Raw genomic sequence first — 12,138 nt, forward strand, 5'->3', positions numbered from 1 at the left:
TATTCGGTAATCATCATTTATTGGAAAAACCCAGTTAAACAGAAGAAAGTTCCTCCCCTATCAAAGGGTTACAATTTTCTCGATCTTTAGAAAATGTCTCCTATATCTGTCCTTTCCATTACACGTCGTGAAGGTTTTGTTTGCGACAGTAAGCTAGGTTTGGCGACAGATTTTCATGCAAATATTCTAAAATCTGCATAAAGAACATATGTTAATTTCCCCACCAAACTTTGTTGCGGTTAAAATCAGTGTGTGATGATTTGGAACGCACAAATGTACTTTTTCTATTAAAGTTTTCATCTACCGAATACAAATATAATGTTCAATGTGTTCCCATCGCATTTTTTCAATTCTACCAATAGTTTTGTCCGAAAAGCTGTTGAGTTGAAAAGCAAAAATGCCTACTTTGTTATTGGCATGTGCATTCCAGCCAACAGCGTCATGTCACCAGAATAAGACTCTAAACATGTATTGGGAAGGAGCATCAAGCTCATTCCGTGCACTTTCACCACCCTGTGAAGTTCATCATAACTTATTTCATTTGTAGCCTAATAAACTGCATGGTTTCACGATTCGTAGTGGGAGGACCACACACCATGTTATTGTGTGACTCCGAGTTCACTTCTAGATGATGGTTATTATATCAATATTTGCGCATAAAGGCGTTTCCACCGTAAGTTCACGCCAATTAATTTTACAGACACAAAAAGATCCCACCACGTCGAACAAACAAATTATCTGTCTGCATTTATTCAATTGTTCAAACCTCCTGTTTCCATTACAGATGTTGTGATTATTTTTTATACGGTATGACTTTACTCACATAAAAACTGTGGATGGAAACATGATTAATGCTTTTGACGAATCAACCTGGGTCAATGGAAACCTGCCTAGTGTTTCATTCAATGTAAATAATGCTACTATTAGAGAGAGAGAGAGAGAGAACTAACGCATTAGAATTCCAGCTTTATATAAACTGCCCAAATCGTGAATCCAGACAATCTGATCAGTCAAAGTAAGCACATACCTTTATTGATTCTGAGAGAGCATTGATTTCAAATAGGGACATTGATTACATCACAGTGTGCTTGCCTGCCTGCCTGCAGGGCTGCTCCTGCTGCTAATTACATACTCTAACTGAATACAGATAAGCTCAAACACCTTTCATTGGAGATTTAGGAGTGTAATTTCACCTATAACCAGGGGGCTTATGGCATACTAGAAGCTCATTAAGATACACTTAGCATTTAACTAAACTCAGAGGATCAAAACTTGTTGACACCGATGCCTCTCAGCATCAGATTTCAGTTTTTCACAACTGTGTTCCTATGCTGTAGTGTACTAGAATGAGAAGAATGGGGAACATAGCTATGTAATTAGTTGGGACATTGAGATTTCTGCATTAGGATGCATTTACATGACAAATCAAAATGATATGGCAACCATGTTAGCGACCCATTAGAGTCCAGTGAACATCTCACTTTTTAAAGTTCATATTCTGTTTACTCATACCCAAATAATGTTGTTGACTCATCCTGTACTTGTACGTGGCCAAAGCATAAATTGGAGAAAAAACACAAACTTGTATCTCAAACAGACAGTTTCTAAAATGCTTGCTATTTCCTCATAAAGTATGAGGTCATCCTCCTGAGGAGAATGAGCTGGCCAATCAGCCCTCTACTCACGTTAATATTTTGAATGACAGGTTGGGGTACCTGTTGGGGTACCTGTTGGGGTACGCCCACACTATTCCAACACAGAAAAGCAGTTTTTTTAACATTACCACTTTTTGGAAGGAAAACTATTTCACTCATATTGTAAGTAATTATAGGTCATATTTCATAGAAATCTGGAAACACTGGACCGTTACTTTAACATTACACGAGGAATATTTAAATAATGCAATGGAACTGAATGTCTAGAATTAAAACCATATTTGAAATTGCAAAAGTTGTCTCAACTCTCTAAATATATAGTCCGGGTACCAGTCTTTTCAGCTATAGCTAACATTTCACTACAGTACCAGCTGTGTTTGGATACCCATGCTAACATACTGTATACTACATACATATACAGAAACTTAGAGGAAATGAGAACGATGGTTCCTGGTTGGTGGGTATGGCTTGTTTGGCAGGCAGGTGGTCAGGTGACTCTCAGAAGAACGTCCTACAGAAAGAAAGAAACAGGTCGAATGACCTGGATATCATCAGTTGAGGAGCCTTAGAATGTATCTTAGGTCATAAGTCCCGCTACCTCAACCCAAAACTGATTGAATGCGTTAATCAGTTATGTATACCAATGTAGTTATGTAACCAATGTCATCATGGAATGCTCTGCCACCAGAGCTTACTCAGGCAAAAAGCAAGTTTAGTTTAAAAAACAGATAAAAATACAATGTTTCCCAGCACCTCTCCTCTTTCTAAAGATCTAATTTAACTATACGGTATTTAAGAATATGAATATATGAGTACCCAGCTAGCACAGTGGATCTGGGCCAATTCTGGCTGAGAGTCAGACTCGGCCACGAGTCTGCATGACTTATGGCTAGGATACGGGCATTGTGCTCGGGCCGATTCCGGTGTGAGTTATCTGGCCCAAATGTATTACTTGGGGCTCGGGCCGATTGGGGCTACTCTCTGGCAGATGATTACACAGGCAGCTTTATGTAATTAACATTTCATTATTTATTTTTCCATATTTTCTAATTGTTTCTGTGATCAAAAGAAACAATTAACATTTCAATATGTGTGTTTCAATTAAATTCTATAGAGTCCTGTGTAGTATTTCAGTATTTTGATACTTTGTGCGAGGCAATTGATAAGCATTAAAAACTTTGTGGATGGAGCCTCCTGAGTGGCTCAGCGGTCTAAGGCACGGCATCAAAGTACAAACTGCGTTGCTACAGATGCTGGTTCGAGACCCGTGCCAGCCATGACCGGGAGACCCATGAGGCGACGTACAATTGGCCCAGCACCGCCCGGGGAAGGTTGGGACAAGGATGGGACAAGGCTTTCCTTGTCCCATCGCGCTGTAGCGACTCCTGTGCCGGGCCAGGCGCATGCACGCTGACACGGTCACCAGGTGTATATAAGGTTTCCTCCGACACAATTTTTTTTGTGGATGGGTAAAATTTGTACGTATAAAATGTATAATAGTAATATTAAACATTTCTAAATCGGGTAATTTTGTATACATTTATTTAAATTGCATCAGTCCGCTTCTGGAGGGATTCTGGTAAGATGCAGGCAATGTTGGCTGAATTCCGGTAGACAGAAACAGCCCGATGTACTTGGGTCGAATCTGGGCAGTCAGTCATTTTGATTCCGGGCCGAGTCCTCGGGTGTCGATTCAAACAGTTCCGGCCACCCGGAAGAGGGCCGCTCCTGGGCCGATTCCTCATTGCTAGCTGGGTAGTGAGTAAATATACATGTTTTTGTTGCTTGGTGCCATGACAGTATATTACTTTTCATTTTAATATGAACGTAATAATATCTATTGTTGTTCTTGTCTGTAACTGTTCTGTACTCTGTCATGTGTTTTATGTGGATCCCAGGAAGAGTAGCTGCTGCATGTGCACTAGCTAATGGGGATCCTAATAAACTAAACTAAACAAGCAAGTTAGAAATAACACACATGCAGATGTTTGGAGAGACCCTATGGCTGTGTAACCCCAAATTGACTGATTGAACCCACTGGATGGTCCCATTGGATTCTCTACTGAACAACAATATAAACGCAACATGTAAAGTGTTTGTCCCATGTTTCATGAACTGAAATAAAAGATCCCAGAAATGTTCCATATACACAAAAAAAAATATTTCTCTAAGATGTTGTGCACAAATTAGTTTACATTCCTGTTAGTGAGCATTTATCCTTTGCCAAGCTAATCCATCCACAGGACAGGTGTGCTATATCAAGATGATGATTAAACAGCATGATCATTTCAAAGATGCACCTTGTGCTGGGGACAATAAAAAGGCCACTCTAAAATGTGCAGTTTTGTCACACAACACAATGCCACAGATGTCTCAAGTTCTAATGGGGCATGCAATTGGCATGCAGACTGCAGGAATGTCCACCAGAGCTGTTGCCAGATAATCTTATGTTCATTTCTCTACCATAAACTGCCTCCAACATCGTTTAAGAGAATTTGGCAGTACGTCCAACTGGCCTCACAACCACAGACCACGTGTAACCACACCAGCCCAGGACCTCCGGACTGCTGATGAAACTGGGTTTGCACAACCAAATAATTTATGCACAAACTGTCAGAAACCGTCTCAGGGAATTTATTCTGAGTGCTCGTCGTCCTTACCAGGGTCTTGACCTGATTGCAGTTTGGCCTTGTTATCGACTTCAGTGGGCAAATGCTCACCTTCGATGGCCACTGAAACGTTGGAGAAGTGTCCTCTTCACGGATGAATCCCGGTTTCAACTGTACTGGGCAGATGGCAGACATGTGGGCGGGCGGTTTGCTGATGTCAACGTTGTGAACAGAGTGCCCCATGGTGGCGGTTGGGTTATGGTATGGGCAGGTATAAGCTACATACACAATTGCATTATATCGATGACAATTTTAATGCACAGAGATACCGTGACAAGATCCTGAGGCACATTGTCGTGCCATTCACCCACCGCCATCACCTCATATTGTTTCAGCATGATAATGCACGGCCCCCATGTTGCAAGGATCTGTACACATTTCCTGGAAACTAAAAATGTCCCAGCTCTTCAATGGCCTGCAGACCAACCAGACATTGAGCATTGAGCATGTTTGGGATGCTCTGGATCAATGTGTACAACAGCGTGTTCCAGTTCCCGCCAATATCCAGCAACTTCGCATAGCCATTTAAGAGGAGTGGGACAACATTCCACAGGCCACAATCAACAGCCTGATCAACTCTATGCAAAGGAGATGTGTCGCGCTGCATGAGACAAATGGTGGTCACACCAGATACGGACTGTTTTTTTGATCCACGCCCCTACTTTTTATTAAGATATCTGTGACCAACAGATGCATATCTGTATTCCCAGTCATGTGAAATCCATAGATTAGGGCCTAATATATTTATTTTAGTTGACTTATAGTTGACATATTCCCTTATATGAACTTGAACTCAGTCAAATCTTTGAGATTGTTGAAGGTTGCGTTTATATGCTTGTTCAGTGTATTTGGGCCATGAATTGTGAAACATTTGTTTCAACTAGGTAGGTGATAACGTGGTGGTGGGTACATAGGTAGAATACCTAAGCTTGTGGTGGGCCACAGCACCAAAACAGTTTGGGGATCGCTGCTATAGTAATCTCCCAGTATAGGTCCAAACATGTTACAGTCCCTTTGACTAACATCAATCAGAACAACTGCTGAAGGCTGGCAGAAGGCTATGTCACTACCTCGGTCACGCTGATTATGGATGTGACCTCTTAGGACAGGCCGGAGCCTCAGAAATGCACTGTATGTGCGGTGTGTCTATTGTTCTAGAAGACAGACACTGCCATTCATTGTGACAGCAAGTGTCTAAAATGAGAGGCATAAAACGTACATACTGTTTACTACTGATGGTGGTGTGTCGTCGTTTCTGATTGACAGAGAGACTGTCACATGAATTAGATGCATACTGCACAAGCACACACAGTCCACCTCCCCCTGGGGCCAAACAGTCATGCCAAACATCCCCTCTGGCAGGGGCACAAGGTAGGGGTGCGTGGGGGTAGGGTTTTTACCCACAGATGGGGGTGTGCAGGGTGAGAGGTTAGGGCTAAAACTGGAGCCGGTAGCCTTGTCTGTACACTGATGCACTGCCTTCAAACACCTTTCTGTTCACAGTAGGACTGACTGATGTTGACTTCGGGCTGAACACACACACACACACACACCGACAGACACACAGACATGAACATCGACAGATAGACAGTCTAACAGACATACACATCACACACTACTTTGACTACATGAGAGGCCATTTAGCTATAGTCACATCACAGTCAACACATACAGTGGATTCGGAAAGTATTCAGACCACCTGTCCCCTTTTCCACATTGTTACGTTACAGCCTTATTCTAAAATGGATCAAATAAAAAACTGTCCTCATCAATCTATACACAACCCCATAATAACAAAGCAAAAAACAGGTTAAAATTTTTAATCAAATTTATGAAAAATACAAAACATAAATCCCTTATTTATATAATTATTCAGACCCTTTGCTATGAGACTCGAAATTGAGCTGAGGTGCATCCTGTTTCAGTTAATCATTCTTGAGATGTTTCTACAACTTGATTGGAGTCCACTTGTGGTAAATTCAATTGATTGGACATGATTTGGAAAGGCACACACCTGTCGTGGCACGGATCTGGGGAAGGGTACCAAAACAATTATGCAGTATTGAAGGTCCCCAAGAACACAGTGGCCTCCATCAATCTTAAATGGAAGAAGTTTGGAACCACCAAGACTCTTCCTAGAGCTGGCTGCCCGGCCAAACAGAAATTGAGAGAGAAAGGCCTTGGTCAGAGAGGTGACTAAGAACCCGATGGTCACTCTGAAAGAGCTCTGGAGTTCCTCTGTGGAGATTGGAGAACCTTCCAGAAGGACAACCATCTCTGCAGCACTCCACCAATCAGGCCTTTATGGTAGAGTGGGCAGACGGAAGCCACTCCTCAGTAAAAGGCACATGACAGCCCGCTTGGAGTTTGCCAAATGGCACCTAAATGACTTCAAGATTGAACTCTTTGGTCTGAATGCCAAGCGTCACATCTGGAGGAAAACTGGCACCATCCCTACGGTGAAGCATGGTGGTGGCAGCATCATGCGGTGTGGATGTTTTTCAGTAGTAGGGACTGGGAGACTAGTCAGGATCGAGGGAAAGATGAACAGAGTAAAGTACAGATAGATCCTTGCTCCAGAGCGCTAAGGACCTCAGACTGGGGCGAAGGTTCACCTTCCAACAGGACAATGACCTTAAGCACACAGCCAAGACAATGCAGGAGTGGCTTCGGGACAAGTCTCTGAATGTCCTTGAGTGGCCCAGCCAGAGCCCGGACTTGAACCTGATTGAACATCTCTGGAGAGACGCTCCCCACCTAACCTGACAGAGCTTGAGAGGATCTGCATAGAAGAATGGGAGGAACTCCCCGAATACAGGTGTGCCAAGCTTGTAGCGTCATACCCAAGAAGACTGAAGGCTGTAATCGCTGACAAAGGTGCTTCAACAAAGTACTGAGTAAAGGGTCTGAATGCTTATGTAAATGTGATGTTTCTGTTTTAGTTTTTTTATATATATATTTGCTAACATTTCTAAAAACATTGCTTTGTCATTTTGAGGTATTGAGGGTAGATTGATGAGGGAACAAAAACAATGTAATTATTTTAAAAATAAGACTAACATGAAAAAGTCAAGGCGTCTTGAATACTTCCCGAATGCACTGTAAATAACAAGTCAATTGAAACATTACGCCCTGCATCTACCTTCAACTGAATCATTGTGAGCATTTATAAGCTACGCATTGTGTGTATTCACATACTGCAGAGATTGTACCACATGTGGAGTTGATGGAGAGTATGTACTTACACCTCATCTTCATACTCTTTTGGAGGTGACACTGCTATCACCAGGTCAATCCAATCCTAAAGGCACACATTCAGATAAATAAAACAATCAGTGATGCTTGGCTCATATAATGATGAACTGTCTATCCCTCTTCCATATAGGATTTGCAGGGTTAAAAGAATATCACAGAGGAACTATTGATCCAAATAAATCTCCCCCTCCCCTCACTATAAAACCAACTGTCCCGATTGTTGACGTGTAAGACAAATTACCGTCAGCACAAAACAACCGGGGTAGTATTCCACAATACAGGATCAAACTGATAGCCTCGGATATGACCCCCCCCACCCCCCACACCCCAGTATTTCTGATCTTTAGACATTGTTGTTGTTAAGAGTGTAAAAGAGACAGTTAAAATCATACCCCTCCACTGTTCCAGGCACGGGTCAGAGAGTTTTGTCCTTCTGTCAGTGAGGAGTCCGTCAGGATCTTCCCATTCACAGCCATCACCTCATCTCCTGGCACTATCCCACCTGGGGAGGCACACGCACACACACAAAAATTATCACAAAAATGATTTTGTTTTTACATACAACAACCTCTGGGTGAATAGTGCTGCCTATGTAGATTCAACTTACGTTTAGTAAACAGATCCCACTCAATAGCCTGGGATTCCTTTCTACTAATATTGCTCCACATGGACATAAAGGCTGCATTTACACAGGCCACCCAATTCGGATTATTTTTCCACTAATTGGTCTTTTGACCAATCAAATCAACTGTTTTGCCCATAATTGGACAAAATAACAGAACTTGGCTGCCTGTGTAAACACAGCCATAGACTAATAAGAGCAGAATCAGACCATTGAATATCATTCTGAGAGATGGAATAAACCTTTTGACATTCTGTTTGTCTGTCAAATATGAAACAAAAACATGCCATTCAATTTCTATTGGTGACAACAGAGGGTTGAGACAAGATATTGATGTTTGTAACCTTTAAATTAAATCAATCCAAGTGTTGACACGTATGAACTCACCATGTTTGTCTGCCGAGCCTCCATCATAAATGGCAGATACCACTAGCTTTCCCAGAGGGGAGTCTACTCCCCCCTCCACAGCCAGATCAAGTGGTCCAACCTGAGGTAAGAGAGATACATGGAAATACATGTTATGCATTCATTACATATGATTTTAAAATGCACGGTAAAGAAATCGCTCCGCCATTTCCTGGTTGCTAAAATTCTAATAGTTCACCTCATTTCAGTTTATGTGACAAAACAAACAAGTATAGTGTAGAGAATCATTGTACCATCTAAACTACTGTGAAATATATTTTCCATAACCAAAATATAGTATTTTCAGTTGTTTGAAGCTGGTGTACAAAAAAAGAAAGTAAAAGATGGAAAATGAAACTTGTGAACGGGAAGCATAGAAATAGCACACATAGAACAGATGTACCGCTTCTTAGACTTGCTTTCAATGAGTATGACAGATCTATAACTCACATTGCCATGTGAATTTGGTCTGGTCACCCAAAGAGTTACATATTGCAGCTTTAAAGCCTTAGATGTATCATCATCATCATCACCATCATCCTACTGTATGTCTGTCTGTCTGAGGAAATAGAGATGATTCTGCAGTGCAGGAATGAACTTTTTGTTTTGTCAATTAACTTCATTGTCCCCAAAGGTAAGTTTGTTTCGATCCTTCTTTCCTTAAATAAAAATATAATAACCTGAAAAGTATAGTCAAAACTGGACAGTTCATCCTGATGGTAATTCTGCTTACCTTTTTGATTCTCAGTAGTCTCACGTCTCGCCCAGCTATCTGTTCCGAGGAGAACTGTTAACAACCAGCAGAGATGGATGGAGTCAAAACAAAACACATAACATTACAACACTGGATCACAGTGAATAGATATGTATGGATTGTACAATCTATACATTATATCTCTATTATATACAGTGCCTTTGGAAAGTATACAGACCACTTTACTTTTTCCACATTTTGTTACATTAGAGCCTTATTCTAAAATGGATTAAATAAATAAAAATCCTCGGCAATCTACACACCCCATAATACCCCATAATACCCCATAACAATACCCCATAATGACAAAGCCCCCAAAAAAACAGTTTTGAAATTTTAGCAAATATATTGAAAATAAAAAACAGAAATAGCTTTTTTACATAAGTATTCAGACCCTTTGCTATGAGACTTGAAATTGAGCTCAGGTGCATTCTGTTTCCATTGATCATCCTTGAGATGTTTCTACAACTTGGAGTCCACCTGTGGTAAATTCAATTGATTGGACATGATTTGGAAAGGCATACACCTGTCTATATCAGGTCCCACAGTGCATGTCAGAGCAAAAACCAAGCCATGAGGTCAAAGGAATTGTCCGTAGAGCTCCGAGACAGGCTTATGTCGAGGCACAGATCTGGGGAAGGGTATCCAAACATTTATGCAGCATTCAAGGTCCCCAAGAACACAGTGGCCTCCATCATTCTTAAATGGAAGAAGTTTGGAACACTCCTCAGTAAAAGGCACATGACAGCCCAATTAGAGTTTGTCGTTCTCTGGTCTGATGAAACCAAAATTGAACTATTTTGCCTGAATGCCAGGCATCACGTCTGGAGAAAACCTGGCACCATCTCTATGGTGAAGCATGATGGTGGCAGCATCATGCTGTGGGGAAGTTTTTCAGGGGTAGGGACTGGGAGACAAGTCAGGATCGAGGCAAAAATGAACAGAGCAAAGTATAGAGATCCTTGATGAAAACCTGCTCCAGAGCGCTCAGGACCTCAGACTGGGGCGAAGGTTCACCTTCCAACAGGACAACTACCCTAAGCACAGAGCAAAGACAACGCAAGAGTGGCCTCAGGACAAGTCTCTGAATGTCCTTTAGTGGCCCAGCCAGAGCGCGGACTTGAACCCGGTTGAACATCTCTGGAGAGACCTGAAAATAGCTGTGCAGCAATGCTCCCCATCCAACCTGATAGAGCTTGATCTGCAGAGAAGAATGGGAGAAACTCCCCAAATACAGGTGTGCCAAGCTTGTAGCGTCATACCCAAGAAGACTAAATGCTGTAATCGCTGCCAAAGGGGCTTCAACAAAGTACTGAGTAAATGGCCTGAATACTTATGTAAATGTGTTATTTCAGTCCTTTTTGTAAGACATTTGCAAACATTTCTAATCCTGTTTTTGCTTCATCATTATAGGATATTGTGTGTGGATTGAGGGAGAGAGAAAAAAAACTATTTAATCAATTTAATATGGCTGTAACGTAACAAAATGTAGAAAAAGTCAAGGGGTCTGAATACTTTCCGAAGGCAATGTATGGCTTTAGCTATAGAAAACCATTTCCCTGAGGCGCATTGACTATTTCCAAGAAAGATGAGAACATTAGAGGTGTCCCACTGAGGTTTCCAGGAAGGCTATAACACAGAATGGCTGTTACAGTGACTCAATGGCCACACGGAACCGAGAAGGTCAACTATGGGATGGCTCACAATGGAGACTGACATTTACAAACGGCTTTATAGTCACGGTTAACAGATCTTCGTTGGCACATGTCACACGCCTGTACACATGACATGATCCTGTACGTCTAAAGGTCTTGCAGCTATAGACAGACATACAGTACCATGGAGTGGGGATCAAAGTCTTCCACGTATTTCTGAAAGCCCTGAAAGACAAAACAACATATTAGACAGTTCAACATGGCAATGCTGCATTTGAGGTTCAGTGCCAATAGGAAGCATGGTTGAACAATAGGCCTATAATGCAGGCCCTATATCACCCTGGTCTCTTAACTGATTTCTTGCTCAGTAATATGACATCTTACACAATGGCAATGTAGCTTATTACTTTTCTAAATGACGTTGGCATGTAATGATGTAATTAGGTTCTAACAGAGAACGAGTGTGGTGAGTGCACAAGGGCTAGATTTCCTTTGACAACCACTTCTGTCTTTAAATGGTATTTCAAATTGATGAATGTTATAATACAACAAAAACCAAGGCTGTGGACTCATTTTCCATGTCTTTCCAGCTCTGAAAAATAAAGTGATGACAAGGTCTATGCGACTGTAGAGAGAAGGCTAACTATACACACGGAGTGTACAAAACATTAGGAACATCTCTTTAATATTAAGATGAACCCCCCCCCTTTCCCCCAGAACAGCCTCAGTTCGTCGTGGCATGGACTCTACAAGGTGTCGAAAGTGTTCCACAGGGATGCTGGCCCATGTTGACTCCGATGCTTCCCACAGTTGTGTCAAGTTGGCTGGATGTCGTTTGGGTGGTGGACCATTCTTGATACACACAGGAAACTGTTGAGCGTGAAAAACCCAGCAGCGTTACAGTTCTTGACACACTGAAGCCTGGTGCGCCTACAGGGTTGGGGAGTAACGTAAAACGTTACATGTAAGGGGTTACCAGAAAAACGGTAACTGTAATCCGTTAAATTACCAGCAAAAATATTGTAATCAGATTACAGATACTTTTGAAAAATCTTTGACACTCCTCTGTTTTCTCAATGATATTCAAATCAACATTGAAAAAAGGCGGAAGTTTAAATTTGTT

The 12,138-nt window shown here is 41.7% G+C and overlaps 1 protein-coding gene across 3 annotated transcripts in view; it reads right to left on the minus strand.

The window, feature by feature from the left end:
- Window positions 1-1,010: 1,010 nt before the first annotated feature.
- Window positions 1,011-12,138, minus strand: part of LOC124039309 (harmonin-like) — a 46,190-nt gene continuing 35,062 nt past the window's right edge. The window contains exons 15-21 of one of the 3 annotated variants that reach the window (XM_046355257.1): window positions 11,199-11,240; window positions 9,340-9,393; window positions 8,589-8,688; window positions 7,972-8,081; window positions 7,570-7,625; window positions 5,729-5,853; window positions 1,011-2,166 (exon numbers count right to left, since the gene is read on the minus strand). In XM_046355257.1, the coding sequence (XP_046211213.1) occupies window positions 5,760-5,853; window positions 7,570-7,625; window positions 7,972-8,081; window positions 8,589-8,688; window positions 9,340-9,393; window positions 11,199-11,240 (456 nt within the window). In that variant the 3' untranslated portion in view covers window positions 1,011-2,166; window positions 5,729-5,759. Of the gene's footprint in view, window positions 2,167-5,724; window positions 5,854-7,569; window positions 7,626-7,971; window positions 8,082-8,588; window positions 8,689-9,339; window positions 9,394-11,198; window positions 11,241-12,138 lie in introns of all 3 variants that reach the window. The other 2 variants (XM_046355266.1, XM_046355274.1) reach the window with 2 other exon arrangements.

The sequence above is a fragment of the Oncorhynchus gorbuscha genome, linkage group LG01, assembly GCF_021184085.1.
Source record: "Oncorhynchus gorbuscha isolate QuinsamMale2020 ecotype Even-year linkage group LG01, OgorEven_v1.0, whole genome shotgun sequence".
Classification (NCBI taxonomy): Eukaryota; Metazoa; Chordata; class Actinopteri; order Salmoniformes; family Salmonidae; genus Oncorhynchus; species Oncorhynchus gorbuscha.